This window comes from Triturus cristatus, chromosome 1_2 (assembly GCF_964204655.1).
Source record: "Triturus cristatus chromosome 1_2, aTriCri1.1, whole genome shotgun sequence".
Lineage (NCBI taxonomy): Eukaryota > Metazoa > Chordata > Amphibia > Caudata > Salamandridae > Triturus > Triturus cristatus.
The window spans coordinates 772,642,785-772,668,831 of NC_140580.1; the positions used below are offsets into that span (position 1 = coordinate 772,642,785).

General features: G+C 44.4%; 1 protein-coding gene across 1 annotated transcript in view; it reads left to right on the forward strand.

Moving 5' to 3' along the window:
• GDF10 (growth differentiation factor 10) overlaps positions 1-25,632 on the forward strand; it is a 44,289-nt gene extending 18,657 nt beyond the window's left edge. Inside the window, exons 2-3 of the mRNA XM_085608776.1 lie at positions 920-1,821; positions 23,052-25,632. Of these exons, the coding sequence (XP_085464902.1) occupies positions 920-1,821; positions 23,052-23,243 (1,094 nt within the window). The 3' untranslated portion in view covers positions 23,244-25,632. The remainder of the gene's footprint in view (positions 1-919; positions 1,822-23,051) is intronic.
• The last annotated feature ends 415 nt before the right edge of the window (positions 25,633-26,047 follow it).

Sequence of the window (26,047 nt, forward strand, 5' to 3'; positions counted from 1 at the left end):
AGAAGAAGATGCTTTGCATTTCACTTGTAAATTTGCTTTAACTTTTGATCCATTTGAGCTGGAAATAGCATGCAATTTGCAAGAATTAGGGAGGTGATGTATCTAAATAAATTCAAAATGTAAGTACAGACAGTAGGAGATTACCACGTATATGTGACAATGTCCTGTTGCCAAAGACTATGTCGGTCTAGTAGCGAATTATTTCACAGCCTCCGTAAAAAAATCCTTACTTTGTTATAGAATGCAGGCAGCTAGAGAAAACAAAAAAACAACTGCACCAGAACACACACAATCTTTCTACCGAACGTTGACAAAGAGACACAGGAAACGTGTAAAATAGTTGAAAGAAAGCACACTGATAGAGTAACATGTTAGTAAGTTTTTTGATCCACCTGAAGAAGATGTATTTTTTGGTACCTTGGGAATACTTACTCAGTTAGTATCGCATAAGGGAGCAAATATAAAGATGTGTTCGAAACATATTTCATGACGTTCTACATAAAGACAGGTATGGCTGAGATAATGGATTAGGTACTTGCGATTTGCGGTTCAGCATGCTATATATATAAACTCTCACTCTTCAACAAATACAAAAATGTATCTCATTCTACGTTATACGCCTATGAAAATATAATTCCCACCAGTTCACTATGGACAGTAGATATGAGAATAATTGTTTTCGTTTCATGAAATGTTTATGATGAATGGGGCGTACCACAATATTATCTACTTTGATCATATGTGGAACTTTTGTAAATAGTTTAGTCGTTTGCATTTTGTATTGATTTTTCATGACAATTGAACTACTACTGAAATGATACACATGCTATGAAACTAATCTTGCAGCGAATTATGAAATATTTAATGATCACTCCAATTTACAGTCTGGTAAAGGTTCTTTTTTCCAATTCATTTGCAGAAACAGTGGACCAGCGTGTTGTGTATCGGTACAATCTATCTTCCCTGCAGGAATCAGAGATGGTACTTACAGCTACTTTCCACTTCTTCTTTGACAAACTCCTGCGACCTAACGAAGTCCTCTGCAAACGCTCCAAAAAGCCCTCGTGTCGCCTGCTCAATGTCGCCCAGTCACCGAGGCTAAGCATAACCTTTCAAAGGCTTTCGCCAACTTCAGGCTTGGGTATTACCCAGTTGAACATGACCTTGATGCCACAGCGAAGGGGGACATGGCATATGAAAGACATTACTCCCATTATCAAGGACAGCAAAAAACACGGTGAGCTCCAGCTACTTGCTGAGCTGGACTTCAGTGACAGCTCCATAGGTGTCAACCACCAGGCGGTCACCCACTTGCCATATATTATGGTCTATGCAAATGACCTGGCCATCTCTGAACCCAACAGTGTGTCTTTAACTCTCCAGAGATATGATCCTTTCCCATCTAGTGGGGGAGATCCTAACCATCCCCCCAACACTTCATCAGACACACGAGTGAGACGCGAAGCTTTCACCCAGGGATCCATACATGATAACGAGTTACCTGAGGTGAACATAAATCACTACAGCAAACATGACCTATGGGAAAGCACCTACCAGTCCCTCAAGCCTAGAACTTCTCGTAGAGAACGTAGAAAAAAGGGCCATGAAACAACAGAGTCACGCCGTAAAACAGGAATTCTACATTTTGATGACAAAACAATGAAGAAAGCGAGACGGAGACAATGGAATGAGCCCCGATTCTGCTCAAGACGGTACTTAAAAGTAGACTTTGCTGACATCGGATGGAGTGAGTGGGTCCTTTCGCCCAAGTCCTTTGATGCATATTACTGCTCTGGGGTTTGTGAGTTCCCGATGCCGAAGGTAAGAATTGTTCAGACACCCCTCCCTCGTGCACACACACACACACACACACGCACACACACACACACACACATGCGTGCGCACACAAACACACTCAAACACACACACTCTCTCTCTCTCTCTCTCTCTCTCTCTCTCTCTCTCTCTCTCTCTCTCTCTCTCTCTCTCTCTCTCTCTCTATCTTCACAATGCCTTATTCTGAAATACCAGGACACCAAGAGGATACTCTATGCGGTAACAGACTGTGTGGCATGTAGTATTAGAAGAACGTCTAGCAGCTCCACTGGTGACTCAGTTAAGAGTATGAATCTTAATAACATGAAGATAATATCCTTGAAAAATGTATTAAAATCTCCTCAGTAATGGCAATAGGCTGACAAGTTCAGAGACAACATGCCTGTACAAGCAGGGTTGTGATGCATTACCAGGAAACGATTCCTATGCTGCTCAGAGAGTAAGAGTACCAAATGCAATGCCACTAACAGGAAATTGGTTCCCATATTCCATAGAAAGCATTTAAAGTTTTGAATGATTTAGTTAAGAATGATGTACATTACAAGTTCACTCACTCACTCACTCACTCACTCACATAGTCCTCAAAGTGGACCAATCATAATGAAGATATTTTACAGAACAGAAGATGGAATCAAAAAGGAAAGAAGACACAAGACCAGAGTCATGGATATGATATGAGGCACATTGTGCAGAATATATGGTGTGGTGGGATGGAAGTGGAGTGGGACTGAAGTATGATTAATGTGAGGCAACCTGTTTGCTTTGGATGTATTATATGGCTCAGTTTGAGTGCTATGTGGGGGAGTGAAAGTGTGATGTTTGTGTGGTGTGGTGTGAGTACAGTGTGGTGCGCTCCAAGTAATGTGGGGTGAATTGTGAGTGCCATGTGATTCAGTGTGAGTGCTGTGGGGTACCAAGTGAAAATTATGGGGTACATGAGAGTGGTGCGTGGGATATATGGTGAACATTCTTCAAAACACCTCCTGACATCACCTTTCCATTTTCGGTGAGTTCAGAAAGAACTATTTAGTGTAGCCTTGTGCCTATATAAGGAAAATAAGAAAACAACATATCTACATTGTACAACACCTTTTTACTCATACCTGGTTGCTAAAGTCTTCTAAAACCTCGCCCTGTACATATCCGTTCAGAGCTCACCACCAAGTATGTGCTCCAGCTTACAGCTTGCCCTTCCCGTTGTCACCAGGGAACACTAGCGATGATCTCACATATCCACTCATACAATTCTCAAACATCAACTCAGTCAATCATTCAAACACCACTCTCCCTCGGCCTGACATAACATCAATCCACCAGAGTAGATCTTAATGTCGCTCTCATCACCATTTATCCGGAGCCATGCGAAAAAAAACCTCACCCTCAACCACTCACATCAGGAAAAACCCCCCCAACTCATAGCCAAGTACAACAGTAAACCGGAACCTCTCATATCAGAGACAGTCCAGCTTTTACTTAGTCACTCACAAACCAGCTGGCCACAAACCTTTATTCTCTGAACTATTCAAAACATCACTCAAAACTCCGCAAACCGGCCAATCACTGTATTTCATACTCTTACCCATTCACAACCTGATTCATGACATCAGTCCATCTCAGCAAAACCATTCATCACTCTCCACATCCACTAACCCACAATCAATCACACCAGTCATCAATAGTGAGCAATTTTCATCACTCATCAGCAACATCCCTCTGCTCACACATATTTACTAGCAAACATAATCCCTTGCTATCCGTTCAACCATTCACTCAAAGACATTCACTCAGGGCCTTACACTCACACCAAACTATGTCAACCCCAATAGGAACGCACAAGCCATAGGCATCTACAACACCATTCATCCACGTACTCTCAGCCACTGACACTATTAACCTAAATCCACACGTAAGCCACATACATCATCTCTTGCTTGTCAAAATTATCCCCAGTGCCATTCACCACTTTCTGTCACACTGCAGACCAATACTTTCACCACCACTTACCACAACACTCCCATTATTCCACTTTTTGCACAAAGCTCTTTACAACCATCCATAGTACTTTTCATATTATTCGTTCAACAGCCAGCAAAACAAGCGCCAATCATATTCTGGTAGACTTTGAGGGAAACAAGAAAAGTTGAACGGACCATGAAAAAGTAGAAAGGACAAGACAGCCATGGTTCCTAACTACAAAAATAAAATATCATGCACTCATTAAAATTGTATCTGTTCGTACAGATTACAGTAGAATATAACAAGCTATAGAAACATATTGGGGCATATTCTCAAGGACTCATCGTCGATTTAGTGGCACTTTTTCGCCACGAAAGTGGCGATAGATTTATCGCCCAATTCACAAGCCTGCGCTAACAGCCGACATCGTCAGTATACCTGCAATAGCTGCCACTAAAAACATTGCCAAGGCTGATACCAACAACTAACGCTAATCATATGCAGAGTAGGCGTTCCCGTGCAAAAACTCACGATAATACCACTTCGCGATATTCTCAACGACCAGCCAGATCGGCGATGCGGTCCAAAAACAGGCGATAAGGCACGTTAGCAGCAGGGAATTAAGACCTGCTTTTTTCTGGTCTTAAGTAGGACGAAAACCTACAGTATAAAGGGAGCCCAACCCAAAGCCACATCTGAAGACCAACAGATGCCATGGAGCTACTAATCATGCAGCTTGCACACCCAAGAGGGCCACAACACCTACTGCCACCACCCCCAGGAACCCTTCACCCCCGTAATCAGGATCTTGTTTTCCTGCAGACTGAATCATGGGTTCCTCTTCTTCTTCTCCTTGCCTTTCTCTTTCCCCAAAGTCCCTGGCTGGTCCTCCGGGGGGGTTGTGGGGATCTGGTTGGCCTCTGTAGTTGCTCCAGCTTCCTCCATGGTGCTTCTCAGTTGTTTGGGTTTTTGCAGCTTTTATGATGATTTTCTCTCGCCTGACGTGGGAATAGCAAGCCTGGCACTGATTATCACTGACATTTTTTATCGCTGTTGGGCCCATCACAACTTTTTTCACGTTCGGGTTTCCTTTTTTATCGGCGTCCCGGTAAATTTAACGCAGACATTTGACGTGTTATCGGGGAACTATCGCCTGTTGCCGGCGTGTTGAGAATACGCCGTTAACACGTCATTAGTTTCCCATGATAGACGGCGTTATGTAAAATTGCGTTAACCTAGGTTGGCGATAAATATCGCCTGTTCTTGAGAATATCCCCCATTGTTTTTACATTTATATCCTAAGAAATATAAAATCATAGCATCGCCACATAAGGCTCATAATAAGACTCATTTTCAATTTTGAATGTCTACATCAATGACTCAGTAGTTTTTAATATTGTCAACAGTTTTCATTAGTTTAAAAAGAAAGATGTTACCATACCAAAACGTTTCACAAAATCACTTATCCTGTTCTTTGCTTAGCTTGACAGAGGCTCCTGAAAATCATTTGTCACTCAATGGAGTGCCACATTTCATAGAGTAAACTCATAGTGACGTAACTATGAACCCCTAATCAACATTTCCTTATTGCAATGTGCTTTTGTCAAAACTCATATTTAGTGCATTATCATACTTGTGGCCCCTACTGACTTGACTGCTGGGTACTCAAACTAAGATGGGAAGCTCGACTACCAAAAACTCTCTGATTCGCCTGGGCAGGACTTGTTGAGAAGGCAAGTCCTAGCCCAGGTGATGCAGCGTGAAGGCTGAGACCAGGTACAATGTAAGAACAACAACAACATCACACATAATGAACGATCACATTTCAGTCAGAGTTGTTAACACCCTGTAATAAAGTAGCAGTCAAATGAGGAAGAGTTAAAAACAGATGTATGTAGCTTGTGTGATTCCAGAGATATGACCTCAAATATGTATTATTTAGGATAGCATGACTTAAAGCTAAAATGGCGGCCGTTGCCTTCATTTTGCATATACATGTTTCACCAGCTCTCTGAAGGAGTTGTTTTACTGTGTCTTCTTGTCTACAGAAAAAACGTTATTCTTTTTTAAGAACCTACAGACTGTCAGCTATCATGTACTTTATATACAGAAGTACCAGTGGAATCTATCAGGGTTTTTTCTAGACATACTAGTGGTTTCTGCGACAGTGTTTTAAGACATAAACACTATCTAGTTTAAATAAAGTAGAATAAAAGAGTTTCTTAGTAAACAGGGGATACTGGAAATTGCAATTTAGGTTTTGTGGTATCTGCCAATGCCTCAAAGCCTGTGGTGGCTCAGAGATTTCTGGATGAGTTGGGTTAGAGGTCGAGCAAATAGTCCATTGTCTGGAGAATGGCAAGTTATGATTGCCATATTTTCATACTGGTGGATCCCTCACTGGTGGACTAAATAAAGGGCAGAGGTCTACATTTTTGGCTACTGCTTGCAGTTTCAAGACTACTGGAAATCAAAACGGAGAAGATATCTTCAGACACTCATAGTACATTGAAGAGGGGGTTTGGGGTAAAGCCCTAGAGAAGCAAGGTGTACAGTATGTACGGTGATACAGGGGAGCTCCAAAGGGCACAGGGTCTTTAGTTGGTGGAGGTGAGCATGCTCTAGGGACAGAGTCATTCCATACTGCTCATCTGACTACCTTATTATCACTCTTGCAGCCTAGACTGCTATCGCCACTGTATCACATAGATCTTGACATCATTCAGTTCTGGCATCCAGGGAGCCCTGTTGTTCACAAAGTGAGCCGAGGTTGCTCTTCAGTCACTTAAACTTACTGCCTAAAGTGGTACTGTATGTACTCACTTCATAGCTGACCAGGCGTCCAGCTCCAAATCTGCACAGGACCGTACTTCGATTTTAGGCTGCCCACACTCAAGATACAGAGTGTATTTGTAGACTCTAAGCCTTTACAAACTGGGACAGTTTGATATCCGATGTGCATTCCAGCCAGAAGGCAGACATTTAGAAACCAGCTGACTTTACAAGATGTTGACAATGGCTCCAGGGGCAACGGGACATATTCAGAGGGTAAATACTGCATGCAGGAAAAGTGCTAACTGGGATCCCAGCATTCATAATGCAGACCCACTGCACATGCTCAAGTGAACGGAAACGTTCTGTTATGTTGAACAAAGTGAGTTTGCTCACAGGGGTACAGTAAAAGGATTGTAATCTCAACTACGAAAGCTTCCACCTGCTCAGTGTTACCCCATAGTCAGATCCAGTTTGCCACCAAGAGATAAGAGGAGGACTAAGTGAGGGCACCTAAGAGTCTTATAAATTACAACTGGTGCCACTAACCACTCACTACATACCATTCTACACTTATTTTGAGTCTTCAGCTATAATGTAACCAAAGGGAAACCCTCAATATACTGGTCTATTATTATATACTAATCCATAATCAATGCATTTACTGGGTCAAGTAATTCATTTTGCTCTGCACACACATGTAGACAGAAGTAAAATAACTCTACTCCTCAAAGACCCCATTTTGGGGACAGACCTTCCGACTTTTCCACCACTTGAGAAAGCAAGTTGTATAGCTCAGTGAGTTAGGTTCTTGCTGTTGAGGTTTATGTGTAATATGCAACATACTGATCAAGACAGAAATTTGGTATCTTACATTGTGTAAAAGTAATACCTATTATTTACAGTACAATAGCAAGTACTATATCGTGATTAAATAATTGATAAAATTATATTATTAATGATGATAAGAACAGCATCATTTTATCATTGGTATCATTATTATTATGATTCATAGACATCACTGTTATGTTATCTGCCACTTTTTGGACAATGTCCTGCATTCGCCAAACTCTAATACCACCCCAAGTGAGTTTTAATAGAGTACATTACCAGTGCTAACAACTTCAAGAGTATCGCTTTGATGACAGACATCGTCGTAACAATATCACACCTTCACTGAAATCCTGTGGACTCAGTGATACACTATTGAATATGTGTAGATCTAATAACCAATAAGGCAAGAAGCTCATGATGACATACAGCAATGAAGAGTATATATTGACCACTGAAGTCTATATCTTTTGTTGGTGTGCACCAAACATTCACTATTGTGATCCCTCCGCACCCTTTAAAGTGCCTGGTCGTCCAGTTAACCCCTCAATGAATTGAGAATAGGGAACAACAGGCTACCTTTGATCAGTTGTCAAAGGCGGATGCTGAACAGTTTGAAGACCATCCCGTTCTTTTTGTCGATATATGCTAAATTACGAGACTAACATTGTTGTGACTAGAAATGCATTTTTAACCCCTCTCTATGTATGAAAAATGTATTGAAAACGCAACATCGCACACCAAACTTTAACCATCAACTCACTCATAATAACCAAAGTCTTCAGAGAATATTTGCACAATTTCAAATGCTTGTCCGAAATATCAAACTTTACACCTCAGCTCAACGTCTACACATCCTACTTAGTGCATTCTAAAAACTCTGTCCATGTCTTAGTAGAAGCATCCATCATCTGTAGTTTCCAATACACAACTGTATTCTTTAGTTAATTATAGACAATTGTAGAACATTTGGAAGGAGGGAGAAGATCTCATGGAGAACTTGGCACAAGGCAACATCACCTGACACACCGAACTGTTGTCCTCCATAGACAATTGGCCGATCGTTCTTAAATTCACAACCAACAAAACTGCCCTAACTGCAGGGGGCTCCAGAACGCCAATACCCACAACCCACTTTATCCTATTAATCAGGAGCTTAATACAAGCTATAAACCAATGGACCAAGGCAGCTTTGCCTAAAATCCCAACTGTTGAAAATGGCTGTTCATAGCCCCAATTGAACTTCCAAAGTTTACTTTGACCCTTGCAGCTTTATTTATTACGACAAATGAAACACTCATATGTTTGCATTAAAGAGCTTAGGGGGAACTAGAGAGACAGAAAATGGAGACCAGGGGTCATATTATAAAGCAGGCAAATGGGTATACTGGCACAAATAGGGACAGTTCACCCTTTTCCATATAAAGTACTGCCTTCAGGGCACTGTGAACGTGTGCCTACCCTGAGGGCAGGCATTTAGTAAAAGGCAGAGCGACTGCTTGAAACAGCCGCTCTGTCTTTCACTATGCATGTGGCACCCACCTACACTTCAATGGGGGGCAGAGATCCCTCTGCAGGCAGGTGCTGTGAGTGACTGCACTTGCTGGCAGGAGGATGTTGGGGGGTCCATAGAAATACCCTCTTCCCTTCCAGACAGCGGGATTCAGGGGTTCCATTGACTATCCATTATCTTTTAGGGGCGCGGACTCAGTGCTCCTGATTGCCTCGTTGACTCCATCCTCACTACCATAACAAGGCACAGGAGCAGAAGCAAAGTGTTTCCCTCATTTGCTTGGGGCCATGCCCCCCTATCAATTAAAGAACATCCTCCTAAGATAGCGTGGTCACTGTATATGCACTTTCGCTATCTGTATTATAGAAGGGGCTGCACAAGCATTTATGGTTTCTTCTGTAACACAACAATACTCTGGGACACAGGACACAGGCACACATTGCTTGTGGTGCCCCCAGGGCACTTTTTGTAACACAGGCCCAGGTGAGCAGAAATGAAGAGACACAATAGAAGGAATAAAGAAGATGTCATATCAGACCAAGAGACAGTGCATTGTGAGTAGCCAGCATTAGGATCTGACGCCAGGTAGGGTAGCGTGGAAAGAGCTGCGTAGGTGGACATGCTCACGATACATCTAACATACAAATGGCCAAGATAAAGAAAAGTGTCAACAGAATTCCTCTGCTTTCTGCTAAAAGTGCTTGATGGCCATGGAGACAAAACCATCAGCGGGATTTTCTTTACGCTCTGTCCAGACAGTAGGTCTTACATGGCCCATGTCCAATGAAATCCTTACTCACTGAAGATAGCAAACTCTGAATCTCTGTGTATCAGGAAAACATATCCCAGGTTCACTCTTTGCTAACTGTACGCCCTCTCTGACAAAAAAGTAACCTTCATTGTGCCACATGGACTTACATAACATCCCAAAGCATGCATGCAGAAAATTCCCCTGTGACAGAATGTATAAATCGCGGTTGAAGTGCAAAATGAAAGTATGGCAACTGTGGGTGTGGTCAGCGCATGTGGGGCTGGGTCAGAGATATGGCTAAAAATAACAAAATATACTGGCTCCCAAGTAGTCTTTAGATTTTCTGATTAACCCATTGCATATATTTACATTTCTTTCTGGTACCAGGCTCCATGGAGAGAAGCTTTGCTTCTCTTTTAGCAGCCTCTTCCTTCTCTCACTTAACTGTGGAGGAGTCCCTTCTTTTCTCCTTCCAACCTGCAGCAACTCAACCATTCAGAAACGGTTCCTTTTTAAATACAAAGCATGAGAACTGCTTTGATCAAACTAATAGATCTTGGGAACTCGTTCCCCCGTTCCCCTGCTCACTTCCTACTCTGGGGCAGATTTACAAGCCCCATGCGCCACATTTACGCCGCAGCGGTGGTGTAAACCATGTGCCACGTTGCGCCTTATTTACAACGTGACGCATCTAGGGAGATGCGTCACGTTGTAAAGCCGTGTGCCACATGAAATCAACGTTAGGTTTCATGTGGGCGTTCCGGTGCAGGGTGGGCGTTCTGTCGCAGGAACGCCGCGTAAAAGTGACGCAGTGAAATCTACAAGATTTCACTGAGTCACTTTTACGTCCATGCTGCGTCAAAACCCTGCACCTGCTTGAAGCAGGCATAAGGAGTGACGCAGCATGTTAGGCACATGGCGCCCCTGAGCATTGCGACACGAGTCCAGCAATACGCCGCCCTTACGCCACAGGATGCGACACGCATCGCCCTATCCTTGCGCCACAGTGCGCCGCATTGTAAATGCGGCGCATTTGTGGTGGCGCAGGGAGGGAATTGTGTGTCGCATCTTTTCCGGCGCATCCCTGTTGATTTGCAGAGTTGCGCCAGAACTTGTAAATCTGCCCCTCCGTGTATAAAGGCCCTGTCGCTTCACTGCCTGGGGTTATTGAAAAGGTGGCCGCTCAGGTACAGTCTCAGGACTCCCAAGCAGACGTCAGTGGCGTAGTAAGGGGGGTGTGGTGGGTGTGGGCCGCCCCGGGTGCCATCACTGAGGGGTGTGACAAAATGGCAAAAAATATGTTTTAAACACATATTTTTGCCATTTTGTCAAGGCGGGGGTGACAAGTATCATCACTGAGGATGGTGACAAAATGGCAAAAATATTTTCCGCACCGGGTACCACCTGACCTTGCTACGCCAATAGCAGACGGTGGTGGCAGAAAGGCCTGCTGGGAGTGACGAGCATCATGCTTTTTGGGAAGGTCTTTGATGGTTGCGCACGCATGTCTAACGTATCACTCAATGCCTTGAATTAAAAACGAGCTGCATGAGGTTGTTATTACCGCAACTGGAGTACCAACCAGGGCAAAAAAATAGCAAACAAAAAGCAATAAAGACATAGTTACTGGGATGCAAATGTCAAACGTGGTTTTGGAGTTAGAGGGTATTTAATATCTGGATATATGTCTTTTACACAAATGACCCTTTTGACAAGAAAACATAAATTAACGTTTTTATATGAAAGTGAAATGTAGACATGTTTCCCAGTATGCCTGGAAAGCAGCGCCAGGGGCTGGTTTATATGTGTTGTTCTGGAGCAGGTTTTTTATAGGCGCACTTCTGTGCTGTGAATGTCAAGCGATACTTCCCATGGGGCATTTTCAGTGTGCACAATCCTACATAGCTATTTAATCCCACTCAGGGGGAATGGAACACACTGTGGAAACACACTTTTTTCTCTGTATGGAAAAACATTTTGCCTGTGGAGAAAGTCCCTCGGAGGCCCCCCCAACATATGTGGTTGTTATCCGTTCCGCTCCCCATCCTGGGAGTTACCCCAGTCTTTAGCAAGAATAATGATCATTTCCGCAGTGTGGAGAGGGTCTGATCACAAATTGAGCTTTTACCCAAACTTCCAGGACACACCACCTTGGAATATTTCCATGTATTTGAATGTCTCCCTCCCATTCTTGGGTGGAATCATTTGTGAATTCCTGGCTGGTGCAAATAGAGGAACCTTTTACAGTAAATGTACATTTATGCCTGAAAATAACTTTGTGCATAGAGCCCTGAGACCTCTTCAATCGCAAGTGCACAGATACAGTTGCACAGGCAAAACCCAGAAAAGAAAGAAAGATGCCCTGAAACATCCCTGACTTATGCTTGTCTGGTATCAAAGTTTTGGATGTTCCAGGCACACAGATCCCATTCCATAACAAGCATTGGCAAATCCAATAGGTCTCGCCGCTTGTGGGCATGTGACGGGGCTTCTTTGCATTGGCGCTGCTGAAAGACCAGGAGGCCCAGTTCTGCAGGGGCAATAAGTGCTGCTGATCCCTGAGTGTCTTTTGCTGCTGAGCCCGGAGCAGTCTGCCCTCCAGGAACTCCAGGGTGACGGGGCCAGAAACCCTAGGGCAGCATGTGCTGCAGAAGCTCAAGTGCTGCAGGAGCAGCTAGTGCTGCAGAGCCAGTGACACACAGGGGCAGGTGCTGTGACAGAAGCAGAAACTGCTGCACGACCAGGAGCCATTAGTGCTGCGGGGTCGGGAAGAGCTGCAGTGAGGACCCGGGGCCCTACTGCCGCACAGCCAGGATATCAGTGCTCCAGCGCTGCGAGGGGAGCCGGAGAAGGAGGGAGAGTTGCAGCGAGCTGCACACCGAGGAGGGAGAGCTGCACGGGAGGCGGCCTGCACCGATCTATCCCTGAACCTGCTACTCTATTGATATCAAAGCAGCCCCTAGCAGGGTAGCTGCCATCGAGAACCGGACCCCCCCTCTCCTTGCATGCCACCTGCTCAGAATGCCCCAGGATTGAGCTGTAATGTGGTATGGTACTGCCCCCACTCTGAGCTCGGCTGTCTAATGCGGCATTGTGCCGTAAGGGGCAGGGCTACTTCGACACGCCCCTACAAGTCCCAACCCCACCATATTGGCTACAGGGCGGGTTCAAGAGGTTTGTGAAACCGGATGAAGATAATGAACCGAAAGTATGGTTGAAATGGTAAACTTTATTTGAATGGTTAATAAGCCTTATGTTTTTTAAAAGGTTAGCAGCCTCACAGAGATTGGCTGCTGTGACAGACGAGCAGCACTAAGGGAGACAGCGGCAAGGGAAGTGGTTGAGGATGGAGGAGGGGTGAGGAGATGAGAGGGTGGCACAGGAGAGCAAGTCAGATCAACAGTGAACAGCGGGATGGGGGTGATTGGGGGACGGCAGAAGAAACAGCTGTCGGCTGAGCTCATTCAGAAAGGCAATAAATTGGTTTGCCAGTCTGAAATAAAGAATTTTAAATATGGGTAGCGTGTTGTGGAGTAAAGAAATGCCGTTCATAAACAATTAAAGACGCGCTTAAAGTGAAAGCGGTGACGTTTATAAATAAAGGCTCGAGGTCATGGCAAGTGTTGAAGCGCGTCACTCACCTCTGTCACACCTTACATTTCTATTGAAAGTGGCGACGTAGAGAACTAGAGAGGGGAACACGAAACACGGTTGAGGGGGGAGGGACCTGCATAACAAGACAGCTGGAATAACAATTACGGCCGCTAAAGAGAAACGACCACGCTTTAAAGGCACGCTTAAAGTGAAAGCGGTGACATTTATAAATAAAGGCTCGGGGTCATGGCAAGTGTTAAAGCGTGTCGCTCACCTCTGTCACACCTTACATTTCAATTGAAAGTGGCGCCGTAGAGAACAAGAGAGGGGAACACAAAACACGGTTGAGGGGGAAGGGACCTGCACAACGAAGACAGCTGGAATAACAAGCGCGTCCGCTAAAGTGAAAGGGACCGCGCTGTGTTTAATTAGTAACCTGATCCACGACGAGGAATGCAGCAGCCACCCTGCGCGCAGCTGCTCTCTCCCGAGAGCAAAACGCTGTGGGAGTGAACATTAAAAAAGAAGGTGGGACATGCACCCGCCTTTAGCCATTTGCGTGCTTTCATTATTGAAAGACACACGCAAAGGCCAATCCTATGTGTGGGAGGAGTCAGACCAACACAGAGAAGTTTAGAGTGCTCACAAGAAGCCTCCCATAGGGCTGCGCATGGGCCCTGCGCTAGGCTCGACCTAAACAATGGCAGTATACCCAGGTATAGCAACCATATTCAAGGAACAGCATCATATGCGAGGTACAGCCACAACCAGAAACATAATCACAAACACAATCATACTATCACACACACACACACACGCACGCACGCATGCACACACACACACTCTTACATTTACTTCCTTCTTGTCTAATCTACAAGTTTTGAGAAAACAGCTTCTATAACAAGTGGACTTTAATCCAAGTAATACTAGCCAAACAGGAGTTGTTTCCTGTTGTAGCCAATTCCTGATTCAGAATCTGAGATAACGGCTACAGCCAGCAAAATATGTTAAGTCTCCTGGACACCATGGCTTTAGTCTGCCCTCCTAGAAAAGAACCTGTGCCAATATTGTTCATCTAGGAATGCTGGCCTTGTGGCTCTGTTGGAACCTTTAAGGGGAAAATCAAACTATATCCTACAGCTTTAAGGCTAGCCGCAGTGCCTCGGACTTGCTTTCCTGATTCTCGGCACTTGGCCCCTTGCTGTTGACCCTCACCATTGCAGAGAGCTCACCCTCCACCTGCTTATCAATGTTACCATTTTTAAGCCCAACCCCAATAGACACTTCCCATAACAATTATGAGCATCAAAAATAAATCATAAATAGCGATCAAGGAAGAATTCATTGCTCAGTTTTATTATAATGATCTTTTCTTTTTAAGCTGCTAAAATTAAACGTGTTATCCGTGTTGTGCACATGTTCTGCTTTGGAGGTCATCATTGTTAGATCTGGGGGTCTCTAGTTGGCAGGGTAGGTACCACTGTCCAAGTAGGGGCCCTTGCTTCTAGTCAGGGAAAGGGGGATACACTGTTAAGATAACCCCTGCTCACCCTCTAGGTAGCTTGGCCTGAGCAGTCTAGGCTATTAAAGGCAATGTGCAAAGTATTTGTACCAACACTCACAGTAACACAGTGAAAACACCACAGATTTACTCCACACCAGTTTTAGAAAAATAAGGTATCTTTACTAAAAACTTCACAAGACCAAATACTACAGAAAAACCAACATACAATTAAAAAGGTTACTTTAAAGATAGTTCAAGAGTTTGCAGAAAGTACTCCAGGATGTAAAAGTCAGTGTCCTGCACAATGCGACTCTCAATGCACAAAATGCGACACTCTCGTGCCCAACAGTACCTGTAGTTGCGATAAGGTTCCCAAAAGCTATAACAAGGAAGATGGCAAAGGCGATGCGATACTCCTGAGATCTTGGGGAGGCTTTGCAGCAGCCCTGCTTCACGCAGCAGAGGTGGATGCGCTGGCTCCGATCTGTAGGGGGAGGGTGCGATGACTTTGGCTTTCGTTGCGTAGGTTTCTTAGGGGGAAGCGTTACGCACAGGTACGATGCGACGATCTTCGGTGCGGCGTGATGCGCGGCGCAGCGCTGACTTCTGGCGCCGCAACCCTCGATGCGTCACGGGACGGGACTCTGCGTCGACACACGCAGCGACTGGATACTTTCACGCACCGGCAGTGGTGCGGCCCGCAAACTGGTTCTGCGACGACCCTCGCAGCGTCAGGAATCTTCTTGCACCGGAACGATGCTCGACGCACTCGGCGATGCGGGGACTCCGGGTGCTGCGATGATGCCGCAATGAAGTTCTCCTCGCACTCTCGTTCTTGCGACACGCAATCGGATGATGCGTTGGGTACCAGTTACTCTTTTTCACGCTTCTGCTTCCCAGCTCCCAAACACAGCAAAACGACCTCCTGAGGCCCCAAGACTGGGCAAGCACTCCAAGGCAGGTCAGAACTCCTTCAGCAGAGTTCCAGGGGAGCTGGTGGTGAAGTCCTTTTGTTCCTGGGACTTCTTATCAGGGAGCCAGCTCTTCTCAGGCCCTTGGAGATCAGAATCAAAAGAAGGGGACACAGCAAAGTCCTTCCCCTCTCCTTGGCAGCAAAGCAAAACAGCAAGCAGGCAGTCTTCTCCTCTTCAGTTCTTTTCAGCTTTCTCCTTGGCAGAGGTTTCTTCTTAGTTCCAAAGTGATCTAAAGTTTAGGTGTCTGGGGTCCTCTTCTTATACCCCTCCAAGTCTTTGTCTCTCTTTGTTTCAGTGGGGGGATTCCCCTGCTCAAACCGGTTCCTGGGTGTGCTCTGCCCTGGAGCACCTGGTTCCTTTCAGAGTGAGGGGCAGGGTCGTTAGACGCTCAGCAGGAGGTGGAGCCTTCTTTGTGCCAGCAGAGGCAGAGTCCTCAGCCTGGCCAGCAGGGGGTGGAGCCAGCATTGTGCTGGCAGAGGCAGCCCTATTCAAACCCAGGGGCTACTCCTCCCACCCATCTAAAGCAGATCTCCCTATTCACCCTGCTGCTGACTCATCCAGGCTCCTGGAGCCACCTAGCCCATCACATGACACCAGTCAGCCAACCAGCACACAGGCACACAGGAAGGCTAAACAGGAGAATAGCTACTTTCTAAAAAGTGCTATTCTCACACAGTGAATTTAAAAACCATCTTGCTAAAAAGATGTATAATTAAATTCTGAACATAGAGATACCAAACTTGGATTTTCTATCTTGCCCTTATGGGAAGATAGGCATGTAAACAGCCTCCCCCATTTTATCCTATGGGCAAGATAGCCTCTCAGCAGTGAAAAACGAAAATGGCTGTAATTCACTACCAGGGCATGTTACACACCTCAGTACATGCCCTGCCTTTCAGATACACTGCACCCAGCCCAGGGGGGTACCTAGGGCCACCATAGGGATGCCTGACATGTACAGAAAGGGAAGGATAAGGCCTGGTCAGTGGTTGCACTGGCCAGGTCGACATGGCAGTCCTGGACTGCACATAGGCACTGCAAGCAGGCCTAAGACATCATTTTAGGGCTACTCCTGTGGGTGGCACAATCAGTGCTGCAGCCCCCTAGTAGCATTTGAATCACCAGCCCTGGCACACTCAGTGCACTTTACTAGGGGCTAACAGGTGAAACAAATATACCAATCATGGATAACCAATCAATATAACAATTTACCAAGGGAGCACTTGCACTTTGACACTGATCAGCAGTGGCAAAGTGCCCAAAGCATCTAAACCAGCAAAAATGAAATCCAGCATAGCATCAAAAATACAGGAGGTAGAGGCAAAAAGTCAGGGGTAACCACGCCAAAGATGCCAGGTCTAACAATCATTATCCAATGTAAATGCAAAAGTTCACGTGTTGTAACCTTTTAAGGGAGCCGTTCAAGTGGTTTTATTTGAAGCTGGAAAAAAACAGCGAATTGGAGAGAAACGCATTATTATTTAGCAACAGGACACTCCAAAGTGTACTAAAATACAAAAACTGCTAAGTTCAAAGAACATGGGAATACACCGCGAGAAGGAGGGCACAATTTACTAATCAAAATTTAGATTTTGATGCTATTGTAATATTTATATCCTTCATAACTTTCTATTCAATTCAGGGCTTTGATGTATTATTCTGGCCGCATCTAATCAGATCTCCAATTAACACCTCTCTCTCCATGACACCAGATACTTGCCTGCCCTCGGGGAATTCCAAGTACGTGTCCTTTACCATGCTGAACATGACTCTGTCATTTGTCATATTTCAGCTGAAAATAGACTTGTCTTTAAACATCTCTGACGGCAAAGCTTTCTTGAAGTAAGACCCGTCTTGATAATGGTTAGAAAGGGGTTTTGCAAATAAATCTCCTCAGGTAGGATCACTAAAGAAGATGGACACTTCTGGGGCGTATTACATAAAGTGCCCTTGGGGGCACAACAGGCGTTTGCACCCGCTTTGTGTACCCCGGGCAGGGCCGGACTGGCCGTAGCGGGCACCGGGCATTCCACCGGTGCGCCGCACGGGTGGGGGCCGGTTTTGGGCCCCTGGGGGCCGTTTTTGTTACAGGGCCGTTTTTGCAGCATAGCTGCAAAATCAGCCCTGTAACAAAATCGGCCGAAAACCGGCCATGGCAAAGTGCTCGGCCGCCGAGCACTTTGCCAGGGCCGGTTTTGGTTCCCAGTCCGGCCCTGACCCCGGGGCACTTTTGTACTACTGAAGGGGCCACAGACGCTTCTGTGCCACCTTTTATAATACTGACAGAGCTGGCGCTTTATGCAGGGAGCGTTCCCTCATTTGCATGGAGGCGTGCCCCATGCAAATGAGGGTGCCCAAAGCATATTACAGACGGGGGCGCAGAGGCAAAGAAGCTATCAGGGGGCGCATTGACTGTGCGCCAAATAAAAGGTGGCACACTGACTGCACCCGCCTGCAAGGGGATCGCTAATCCCCTTTGAAATTGCAGGCGGTGCAGTGAAAACATGGAGCTGCTTCAAAGAAGCCGCTCTATTTTTCACGGAATGTGCTGCCCTCAGGGCATCTCCAGTTTGCGGCTGCTCTGGGGGCAGTGCATTCTATGTAGTAGGGTGCACTTTCCCTGTTTGCGCCCGGCGCACCTTTTTTAAGGTGAACCAGGCACAAACAGGGAAAGTGCGCCCTAGTACATAATATCGCCCCTGGTCTGTAAAGGTTATAGCTGCTGAAGTCAATGGTGAACTTTGAAATGTAGAGGAAACAGTACTTTCTGTTCAAGTGATTGACAGGTATAACAGTTATGGATGATTGAGGGAGTCTACCGAATATTTTATATTCTCAATAATACTGTTCCTAAAAAAGGGCATGAAATATCCCCACATCAACATGATATGAAGTGACGCAACGTCATATCATAATATGCTATTAACCTCTTTATAGTGCATTTGTGTTATTTTCAATGGTTTATAGACATTTCAGAGTCTTGCGTCTTCTCAAACATTTTTGGGATTTCTGATTGACAAGAGTTGTGGTGTTTTGCCAGTGCAAAGTGGTCTGCACTATGTATTCTTTACAAACAGTTGATATTAGATAGTAGAAAAGATAAAATGTATTGAGATTGTCCGGGATCTTTGCAGCATGATATGGTCATGGGTACATGTGCCGTAGGACTTTGGCATTTATTTACTTCCACGTTGGTGAAAGGTTGTGCATTGCCTGGCTTGAAGTGACTCTTATATTGTGTGACACAGTTCGTCAGATATATACCTATAATTCAATGTTTTTCCTTGTGGGTGTGATACAGATAAGCTAACAAGTTCTGATTAGTTTGAGAAGTATGTTTGCATGGTATAGAGATATGCTTTTGTGGTGAAAATGCTTGCCAGCTGCATGTTGCAGGAGAGTGTCAGGAGGTCTGTCTAACAAGATTTGTTGGGTACTGGAAGTTATAAATATATTGCGATAGAATCGATTAAGATTCTATCGCAATATATTTATAACTTTCATAGTTGAGATTTATGTCTTGTTGTGTACTGTGAGGCTTACCGAAACTGTATGGCACTGAAAAGAGTTTTTTACCTCTATTTCAAATTCTTTCTTTTTAGATTGATTACTTTTACATGTTGGTGGTAGATGCTTTTACAGGCCCTGACACAGAGTTAGGCTCCCTGATATCAGGCTTGGTATCATAAACCGATGGAGTTTTCTCCCAAAAAGTTGTCTACACAAAAGAGGGATTTGTCCCTTTAAAAAAAAATCTAAATATACACAGTATGAGCACATGGCTGAGGATAGACCCTACTCAAGAAATTAATTTACTAACAATAAAGATACACAAACATATGGCAAAATTAAAATTGCAAACTTCTAAACTTGTCGTATTGAAACAGTGAGTCTTGAAGGTAAGTGACTATTTGAGTTAGGAAACAACCCACTCAAGCTCCACATTTCATCCTTTGAAGCATGAAAGTGCTGTCTTTAAAAGCGTTTCCAAACTTCCCTCCACCTTTGGTAGCATTCAGATTCCAACCTCTCTAATTCTAGGAGCCAACCACTGAGGTGTGAGCACGTTACAAACCCCATGACCTGAATGCTAACCTGAGAATTCATCTTCTAAGACTCGAACAAGAGAACAATTAATTACACAGCGTGTACCAAAAATGTAAATAGGTCTAGCGTAATAATATGCTATATGTAACTGTCTCGTGTTTATTTTGTACATTTTGCTGATTTGATCACTCCTCATCACAAAACTCTATGGGGCATATTTACAATAACTGGCGCATCCCTGCATATCAGCAGGGATGCACCAGTTATTGTGCGCCACAGCTCCGCCACCATGGATGCGCCGCATTTACAATGCGGCGCACCATGGGGCAAAAACGGCACAGATGCGTGACGCATCTGTGCCGTAAAAGTGGCACATTTTTGAGTTGCGTCGCAAGCGCGACGCAGCTCCAGCAATGCTCTGGGGGGCCGTATCTTGTTAATGCTGCGTCAATCCTTACGCCTGCTTCAGGCAGGCGCAGGGTTTTGACGCAGCATGGGCCTAAAATTGACTGAGTGAAATCTTGTAGATTTCACTCAGCCACTTTTAGGAGGCGTTCCTGCGCCGGAACGCCCCCCCCCCCCTGCGCAGGAACGCCTACATGTGGCGCAGGGCTTTACAACGTGACGCAACTCCCAGATGTGTTACGTTGTAAGTACCCCGCACCATTGCGCAGGATTTGCGTCGCCGCTGTGTCACAAAAGTGACGCAACGACAGCGTAAATGAGGCGCAAGGGGCTTGTAAATCTGCCCCTATGTTCAAAGCCACAATCGCACTCGGGTTTATATATTCCATCATACCTATTAGTACCACGAATGACTTGCTAAAAATTAATTCCTGGTAGAATTGTCATACCCCTTGTTTTAAAAAAAAAATAGATCAATAAATTAAGGCAAATAGACCTCTTCACTCACATGAAATATTCGAGTGGTTATGGAATTGCCAAGATAAATGATAAAATCTCCTTTGTAAAAGTCTCGGATTACCTCCAGGGGATCATAAAACTGCACCGTTGATATAACATTTCCACAAGTCTTGAAATGTCTTTCAAATTCCCAACTAGTTTCCCATTAAAACTGTGCCTGCGAATATTTGCTTTGTTTTCATTGTATTCAAGACTGAGTATAAATTGTATGGTATATGTGTGAGGGTTTGTCCTCGTACATTATTCTCAAGCACATTTATCAAAGAACTCCAGAAGCCACCCTTGAAGAAACATATATATTTTTGGCTCCCAGGTTAGACTTCTCTTAGTCCTTGGAGTTTTTTATCTATCCTGTGTATCCTCGCAGTGGGAAAAGCGGTAGATGTCTTGCCTTATCATCACATGAGCATTGTTCACATGGACGGACCATTATGGAGAATACGTGAGATTTGCCAGGGACTCTTCAGAATACATATAGATAATTATGGTATCCATTGGTTTGGTCTGAGAAATTACAGACAGGTACAATTACATATTCATGTCTTTATGTGGCATTATCCTGAACCATAAGAAGGAAAGACGATCATGAGAAAAATAGCAAACATTTGCTAAGGCAAGTAATAGAAATGTGAACAGATAGTAAAGGCCATATTTACTTCTAAAGGGAATTGTGTTAGGGAGGAGTAAAAGGGGTTTAGGGAGGGTCAGTGAGCAGTTTAGGTAGGGTCGGGGAAGGGTTCAGGGAGGGACGCCACCAACCCACACAAGAGTAAGCCAATTGCATTTCTCTGGGGATGGATACATGTAACTAACACTTTTTTTAAATTTATTTTGTATAAACCTTTTTATTGGCATTTATGTAATAGTACATACAACACATCTGTTATTCCAGTTGATATTGACTTACAAGCAAGATCGCACATTCGCGCCCTTTGTTGACGTTAGGGCGTGTAGACCTAGAGTATTTAGGCCCCCACTCAGTCTTTGAGCTGGCGACAGTCCCAAGAGGCCTGTGTTGAAGTATAGCTAACCAGCTTGCATGGTGGTCGCTGCGCCTTGCTGGGGTTGTGGGGTGTGTCTGTTCCCCTCTGTACTTTATCATAGGGGTTATGGGATGTCAGCCGTGTGTTAACCATGAACAAACTGGATATATATATATAAAACTGGGGTGCACTGTGTCGCAGATGATGATTACTTATAGTATTTCGCCTGAGAGCTATTCCATTGCGAGGTATCATGCTGAAGTTACACAGGTGTGGGGGGGGGGAGGGAGGTGGGATCACTCATCACTGCCCGTGTTAGGGCGTGGTGATGAATCAGTCGTGGCCTGCAGTTGCGACCTGTCGGATGTCTGGACCCCCTGTATGTCTACATGTAACTAACACTTGTGTAATAAGTTTACACTCAAAGTTTGTAAATAGCAAAAGTGGTAAACATACTACAAAGTGTAAACTTACTCAAAAGTGTAACTTGCCTTTGTGAATCAGTCCCAAGGCATTTTATTACGTGCTAACCGAAGTCTGCATATCATTTTCTGCTTTTCTGCAAGAAATATAAACTCCCTAATTCCTTTAAACCTCTCCTTACTTGAGAGAGGTGAGTGTAGCTTTTGTGGAGTTGATGTGCAGAGTTTGCGTACAGGTGGCTCAGCTGATAGACATAGCATCGCCTGAAAATCCAGAAAGTCCCCAATGAGCAACAAAAGCCACAGTTTGTTTTTGTTCACTATTTCCCTTTAGAAATGCGATAGTTGTGTTTTCACCTCCCACTTTAGAAATCAGCAGGAAAAGATATCATTTTATAAAATAATAAAAAAGAGGGTGCTTACGCTGTGCTTGTGACAAGACACAATAAATTGCTTTTACATGACGTTGTTAAATATGAGAAATGACAAATATCAATAATCATAAAATACTCATATATTGAGTATGCAATCAAACACATTAATAGTCAACAGACAGTTTCCGTAGTACGAATTCATTTGTGTGCATCTATTTCACGTTACCACTCCATGGAGCAGGGAGTACTGGTCGTAGGACATGTTTGGCGATAAATGCTGATATTTATGGCCTCCCTTGATGTAGGAAGGACAGCTGTCGGATGACCTTTGAAGCTCTGTGTGGTGAGATCAAGGGTTTAGTCAGTGGATTGTCTTGGGTCGATTAAATTATTGTGTCGTGTGAACCGTGCCGCAAATAACACGACCAAAAAAATGATTCATTCATTACTATTGAACGCCACTCGACTTCTGAACCTCAATATGCTTCTCGAATGTTAGATAATTTGATTTATAATCTTTATTCAGGACACAATATAATAATAGAATATGTTCCTTTGATTTGCCCACAGGTTGTTCGACCATCAAATCACGCCACGATCCAGAGCATTGTGAAGACGGTGGGGATCATCCCCGGGATCCCGGAGCCCTGCTGCGTCCCCGATAAAATGAACTCTCTGAGTGTCCTCTTCTTGGACGAGAGCAGGAATGTGGTTTTGAAGGTGTATCCGAATATGTCAGTCGAGACCTGTGCATGTCGATAGACTAAGCAGATCCCCATCCTATGGACACTGGGAGAACAGTAGAGGATCAAGTGATGCCACCACCCCTCCGCACAGTGCCGGCTTCTATCACATGCCATTGCTACTCACAAAATGTCCATTGGTCATTGTGCGGCACAACATCTACTTGGAATAATTGTTGACACAGAGAACAATATATCCTCTAATCTAGACGACAGTCCTAGCCACAATCACAGTTGATCTGCAAAACAGGGCCCAATAACAGAAGAGTTTAATACAAAGTATCAACTCAAACTACAGGCAGATCACAGTGCGACTCTTCTATAGTCATTGTGCAATGCATACTCCAAATCACACAAGCCACAGGCTGGTATACACTACCAGAAGTGCATGGTAGAACGTCCACTCACACTAAGGCAGTGTTGTCCACTTACACATGAATCCTAGTGTACCACTCCCATCATAGTCACAGCACAGCTCAACTCCCACTAAGAGCACACTTAACATCAGTCACAGCACAATGTTCTCTCCTAAAACAGCCTCGGTACGACACGCTAACTGCTCTCCTTACAGTCACACCACAACTGGTATTCACATAAATAGAGCCACAGAAGTAAGGGCCAGATATACTAAGATTTTTTTGCGGTTGCAAATGGCCCAGTTCACAGAATAGGGCGGTTTACAATCGCAAATGCCTTTTCAGAGGAAAAAAAACAACAAATTGTGATTCAATAACACATGACCAAAATGCAATTTGTGCTTGCGGCCAAATGCTGATTTGGTATTTGGAATGGCTTTCCCTTTCAAACACCGAATCAGAATGGTATGTATTAATGTTTTGCGATTGAAATCTGGTTCCAAAATATTAAGAATTTACGAACTACAAACATGAGGTGATAGCTCAATAGCGAATGAGAAGGGGGACTTTTGGGACCCCTTCAAATGGCAAGGGGCCCCTTGGACCCATTCCCCTTTGTGAATGTAAAAATACAAAGTTGTTTAACAGGAGTAGTGTCTTCTTTAAAAAAAAAAATACGCAGTCCTGTTTCCTTTAAGGGAAACGGGAGACATGTAAAAAACAGAAAGAGTGATTTAATAAAAAACAATCACAGACATTGTGACCTGCTGACCCATTTAGGCCTAACTCATTAATATTCATGAGGCATTTTGATTTGTGGCCCACTAGCAACTCTAATTTAAAATGAAACATTTCAACCGTTAAAAATAACGAGTTCCTAGTTGCAATTCTCGGAAAATCATAATTTTTACATTACTATTTCCAAAGTTAGTAAATCTGGCCCTAGGTCGTCAGCACGGCTTTCACACGACGTAGTTCACGCTCATCCAGTGGCGTAGGAAGCGGGGTGCTGTGGGTGCGGGCCGCCCCGGGTGTCATCACTTCAGTGGAAGAGGTGTGGCGCAGCGGCCAGGGTGCCTGACTCCAGACCACGGGGTTCACGGTTCGATCCCCGTCGCCGGTGGCAGCTCATCCCAGCACCATGTGACCCTGGGCAATAGCTTGCATAATCTTCCTGAGGGCCCCCAGCGCCGGGAAACCACTTCGGAGGTAGCAGTGCGCTTTACAAATTTAAGGATATCACTGAATGGGGTGACAAAATGGCAAAAATACGTGTTTTAAACACATATTTTTGCCATTTTGTCAAGCCGGGGGTAACAAGAAATTTTCCGCACCGGGTACCACCTGACCTTGCTACGCCACTGCGCTCATCCAGCTAGAGCCACTTCCCCACACACATTCTCATTCCCCTACAGCCATGGAAAGACGGGACACCTTCTCTTGGCAGGACCACAACCGAATATCGATTCATACTTGGGTCCCAAATTTAGTGCAGTGCCTGTATACACCGTTACTTCATTTTACTAACAAGTCTGATGAACAAGAGATTTTAGACTACAGAAATAAGAGGCATTAGTGATCCTTTCTACTCAGAAGTCAGAGTGACCTGCATTCATTTCAGTCTATGGGGCATATTATCAACAAACGGCGTTAAAATTATCGCCGTGGAGAATTCCCATAGAAGCCCATGTTCTGGTGTGAACATGGGCTTCTATGGGAATTTTCTGAGGCATATTATCAAGCCCATTATCGCCGCTTTAGCGGCAGTTTTCTGCCGCTAAAGCGGCGATAATTTTAACGCAGTGCTTGATATTATGCCCCTATATATGGCTGCTGGAAAACACAACAGCAAATGGCTTCAAATCGTAGATTTTTTTCTCGTTGTTTTATTTCTCTGTTTCGTACCATGATGACTATTATGATTCAAACTTCCTATTGCTTTCAAAATGTGACTTCATTAATCAGTGGCCTCACGTGAAACATTAACTGAAATTTGATATCTCCCCCACTACCTCTCCTAGGGGCATATTATCAAGACAGGCGATAAAATTATCGCCGCTTTAGCAGCAGAAAACTGCTGCTAAAACGGCGATAATGGGCTTGATAATATGCTCTATGGAATTCCAATTGAAGCTCAGGTTACATGTCCTTCACATCTAACATGGGCTTCAATTGGAATTCCATAGAGCATATTATCAAGCCCATTATCGCCGTTTTAGCAGCAGTTTTCTGCCGCTAAAGCGGCGATAATTTTATCGCCTGGCTTGATAATATGCCCCTTAATTCAATAATTAACTCTAGAAATAATTTAATTGGGCAGTGCAGTAAAAAAGCACTATAGAAGCCTTGGTCCTCGCGAAAATAAATACACAGATAAGGGAACTGCTGAATAGTTTGAAGGTACGTGGCACATTTATTTCTAGATTTTTCTGTAGAGTTTAATTTAAAAAAAGAGAAAACTATAAGA